This window comes from Somniosus microcephalus, chromosome 1 (assembly GCF_052327205.1).
Source record: "Somniosus microcephalus isolate GS21.2 chromosome 1, FLI_Smic_1.0, whole genome shotgun sequence".
Classification (NCBI taxonomy): Eukaryota; Metazoa; Chordata; class Chondrichthyes; order Squaliformes; family Somniosidae; genus Somniosus; species Somniosus microcephalus.
The window spans coordinates 286,376,358-286,381,132 of NC_140987.1; the positions used below are offsets into that span (position 1 = coordinate 286,376,358).

The 4,775-nt window shown below is 43.5% G+C and overlaps 1 protein-coding gene across 1 annotated transcript; it reads left to right on the forward strand.

The window, feature by feature from the left end:
* The first annotated feature begins 539 nt into the window (after positions 1-539).
* LOC147124823 (relaxin-3-like) lies at positions 540-4,070 on the forward strand. Its single transcript, XM_086004180.1, has 2 exons — positions 540-914; positions 3,539-4,070. The coding sequence occupies exons 1-2, from the start codon at positions 731-733 to the stop codon at positions 3,877-3,879; spliced, it is 525 nt and encodes a 174-aa protein (XP_085860306.1). The 5' UTR covers positions 540-730; the 3' UTR covers positions 3,880-4,070.
* The last annotated feature ends 705 nt before the right edge of the window (positions 4,071-4,775 follow it).

A 4,775-nucleotide genomic window follows, 5' to 3' on the forward strand; every position in this document is an offset into this window, starting at 1 on the left:
TGCAGAACGACAACCAATGGTTAAAAAAACACAAGATGGGAAATCAGCAAAGTGTCTGACTTCGACCAAAAACAGAGTAACATAATTATCAGAAGGAGAAAAGATCAGAAAGAACCCAAAGAAAACGAGAAAACAACGGGGGAATAAAAGGTGACACGTTAGGTATAAGAGATGGTGGAGCCTAAGCACAGGGCAGAGATAAAAGCTGAGAAGGCGGAGGACACAATGGGGGAATTGAGAAAATAGGAGAAATGGGAACAGGAGAAAAATGTTTAAAAAGTGAAATAATAGTAACGGATTGAGTCGTGGGAGAATTGAAAGAAGTTAGATTAAAACTATGGACTAAACTGGAAAATGAAAGCCAGAAGGAAAACATGACAGAGTGTTTAGAGGACGGGGGGGGGGGGGGGGGGATTGTAAATGTGATGATGAGAAGGGCGGAGAGTGGCTGCGAGCGGTCTGGGGTCTAATCTGAAAAGTCGCAAGAATCTCAGAGGCCATCAGAGAGAGGGAGGGACAAGTTATTAATAAAAACGGCGGTGAGTCAGAACAAAGGAGCAAAAGCAGCTATAAAAGGGGGAGATTGTTCAGAGACATGCAGAAGACAGGGGGACAGGAGAGAGAGAGAGTTCAGCAGAGACATCTCGCAAACCGACTGAGCACCAGGAGCAGCGAGTGAGAAGAAGACTTGTTTTACAGAGAAGCCCAGGCTGAAGACTCATGAGCTGAGATGAAGTGTCTAATGTGTGTTCTGGTAATCAACCTGTTCCTCACCTCCTTTCCCATTTCTGTCTTGTCCCAGTCCTTTAAGAATGCGGAACCGGGTATCAAGCTTTGTGGCCGGGAGTTCATCCGAGCCGTCATCTATACCTGTGGGGGATCTCGCTGGAAGAGGCTTCTCGATAACCAAAATGGTGAGTATTCCAAAACTCCCTTTCCCATGTCCCTGTCCAGAAAGTTAAACGTTTTAACATCATTGTAACCGAGAGGTTCGAATGTGATTTATGGAGGCTCCCAGTGACTCACAACAGTGACTGCACTCCAAAAGTTGGCTGTAAAGCGCTTTGGGACGTCCGGTGAAAGGCGATATAAATGCAAGTCTTTCTTTTTCAGTGAGCTAGGGATCATATTAGGCTCATTGTCACTGGAATATTCATCTTAATATTTATATGTAAAAGCTCACTCCTTAAAAAATGACCTGGAGTATGAAGATTGTAAATGAGAGAATGTTTATTTCAACTCCATTTGCCACTCTTTTAGATCCTGGTGGGAAAACGTGTGTATTATAACATTATTATTAATCTGTCATGATGTAAAATGCCTGTGGACTGTATCCTCAGCCAAGGGTGAGTAGAATTGCTGGAAATACAGAGTGGCTCAGTTTACACTTGAAAGACAAGTCAATGTGAGACTCGGCATGAGAACGGTTGTCAGGAGAGAACCGCTGTCTTACAGATGTTGACTGGCCTGATGCTCATGTCCAGGACTGTGGCTCCTGATTTCAGATTATGCAGCATTGGCGGTGACTCTGTTTATCTGTCGCTCTGGCTGGGGAGAGTTGGAGGCAGTCACCTGGAAGCGATGTCACCCAGCAGTTACTGTTTATTTGGAGTCAGAGCCTCTGTGATAGAGCAAGGCTTCCCACCATGTAGGAGTTCTCCTGGCTAAACCAAGTTCTCCTGGCTAAACGCCCTGATCACATTGGAATAGGATCTGTCAGTGCTTCTTTCCATATTAATGGGATATTTTAGTTTAGTGTGAACATCATTTATTCAACACTTCACTCTTTCTGAAAGCCTAGTTATTGTTTCGAGGTGTGACTATTCTGCAGGTGCTGCCCACAGGCTAGCACCTGTTAAGAGTGCTGCACAACTGGGAGGTCTGAATGAGGCAGCTGGCTACATGAGACCCTCAGCATAGTCAGTGCTTGCAACCATGAACAGGCACCCTTCTGCTCGCTGGCTGGTTAAAGTTTTAATGTCAGCAGATAAAAGACTGACGGCAATGTTGACTCGACTGAAACAAAATTCAAATTTCAGTTTAAGAAGCCGTCGAGTGCACAGCCTGAGAACTGGTCACACTCAGCCTGACACTACTAGAGAGCTATACCACACCTGGTGTGCAGCTCAAGTGGTGTGAGATGGTCTCCTATCACTGAAGGAGGCCACTCGGCCCATGGTGCTTGTGCCGGTTCTTGGGAAGATTTATCCAATTAGTTCCACTCCCATATATAAACTTTTGCTTCGTCAATTGTCTCAGTCCTGTTGCCTTTGATATACTGGGGAGTTGAATGGGTAGCCCAGCTATCCTGAGTTGTACTTCCTGTTTCAGTGTGCTGTATATTAGTGTGTCATTATACCGCCTTCAGATCGATGCAAGGCAGTATAATGACACAGATAAAGTGACACCTATAATTCTAAACAGGAATCAGAAATGAAGGCCAATAGCATCGAGTTTTAATTTAGAACAATACATATTTCCACTGAGTTGTAAACCACGGCTTTATTTGGCTAACATTTCCCCTTTGAGGACAGCTCTAAGATTAGGCTGCGGGCAGAATAGATGAGTATCTGCATGAAGAAGGAGGCCAAGAGAATATCATCCGCCTGACAACATTCCAGCACGTCATCTTTGAATGTGGCGGATGGTGTCAGACAATGCAATCCCTGAAGTAGCAAATGTGTTATTGGTAATGAGCAACATTTCGCCTACATCTATGGGGTTGCATCAGTTTATCTAAGTTCGTTTCTGCTTTGTCTTCTTTCCAGATCCGGATCCTGGAAATGAGAATAGAGATGAATGGTTTGTGATACTGTTTTTGAAGGGGATGGCTAAGAAAAGACAACAAACTGGATTGGAGAAACTGATGAACAAATAATTTTTGGTATAGATTCAAAATTCTGAAGTGCACCACCTGGTTCCAGGAGTAGTGACCCACTCCCATTCTAAAAATAGCTACTAATAATAGTTTGATTTTGTGCAATGTATTGACAAAAGAGCAGAATTTCCAGCTGTCAAGCACGGGTTAGAAACTTTCAAATCAAAATTTTAAAAATGAATTTCCCATCGGCATGGGTGGAAGGGGGATAATTAAGAGAAAAAAAGAGAGGGCTATATTCTAAGATTTAGGGGAAAAATCTGGCAACAGACAAAAATGGTTACCTAAACACATGTTCAAATTGATTAAACTCTTTCATGTCGTCACTCCACTCGAGAATTGGTGATCCATGGAGTGGTGCTCTAATCAACTTTCTGTCACACCTGCCGTGTAGAACTGTTCAACCTTGTGACCAGACATTGATTACTCATCACTCTATATAGCAATCTATATTTAAACAACTATGTCTGAGCAGTGAGAATACAGTGGAGTACAATAAAGCAGAGGACCTGAGAGTCCAGGGATGGGAATATTCCTCTGCCCTAGACAGAGGAGAGCAGGTGATGGCCTCCTGCTATCTGGACAGAGGGCAGGAAAATAAGACCAATTTCAATAATCTAGTAGTGGTCACTCACAGATGGAGTTTTATTTCTGTTCCAGATCCCTTCCAGACCTCAGCTGATAAAGACTACTTCAAAGAAATGGACAACATGAAGAAGCTTCAGAGGATGTTTGACAGGAACCAGGAACTCGAGCCATCTTTTGGGGAGCAAGCATTCGATGATGATGACAACCAGTATGATCAGATACCAAACGATTTCAACGAGTACATCCGCCAGATTGAGGGAGGCAGCAATATGGACCGGGCATTCGCATCATCACAGGTGCAGCATCTACCCTGGGCCAGATCCTTCAGGAAGAAAAGGGAAGGATCGCCAGGAATGTCAAGCAAATGCTGCACTTACGGCTGCACCAGAAAAGATATTAGCATACTCTGCTGAAAACTGTACATCTCTAATAATAGAATATTCTATACATATGGACTCTGTTTCAGTGAGATGTTAAACCATGTAGTCTATTAAATATCTCACAAATGTGGAATAAGGCAAATGTAATTTAAATGTAATTTCTAGTATGGTCTATGTGACAGACTTGTGGTAGTCATCCTAATGTTCTTAAAACAAATAAAACAAATTGCAGCTGCAAAGGTTTCAACTCTTAATTTATTATGATGATTATTTGGAGTCATAGAGTCATAGAGTCATAGAGATATACAGCACAGAAAGAGGCCCTTCGGCCCATCGCGTCTGCACCGGCCATCAAGTCCTGTCTAATCTAATCCCATTTTCCAGCATTTGGTCCGTAGCCTTGTACGCTATGGCATTTCAAGTGCTCATCCAAATGCTTCTTGAATGTTGTGAGGGTTCCTGCCTCTACCACCCTTTCAGGCAGTGAGTTCCAGATTCCAACCACCCTCTGGGTGAAAAAGTTCTTCCTGAAATCCCCTCTAAACCTCCTGCCCCTTACCTTGAATCTATGCCCCCTTGTCATTGACCCCTCTACTAAGGAAAAAGTTCTGTTCTATCTACCCTATCTATGCCCCTCATAATTTTGTACACCTCAATCAGGTCCCCCCTCAGCCTTCTCTGCTCCAAGGAAAACAACCCCAGCCTGTCCAATCTTTCTTCATAGCTGAAGCGCTCCAGCCCAGGTAACATAGAAACATAGAAACATAGAAGATAGGAGCAGGAGTAGGCCATTCAGCCCTTTGAGCCTGCTCCACCATTCAATGAGATCATGGCTGATCATCCAAATTCAGTACCCTGGCCCTGCCTTCTCCCCATATCCCTTGATCCCATTAGCCTTAAGAAATATATCCAACTCTTGAATATATTTA

Bases quoted from the DNA above. Each gene is read 5' to 3' on its own strand.
- LOC147124823 (XM_086004180.1), top strand. From the start codon at position 731: ATGAAGTGTCTAATGTGTGTTCTGGTAATCAACCTGTTCCTCACCTCC. The intron at 915-3,538 runs GTGAGTATTCCA...TTTCTGTTCCAG, and splicing joins GCTTCTCGATAACCAAAATG to ATCCCTTCCAGACCTCAGCT.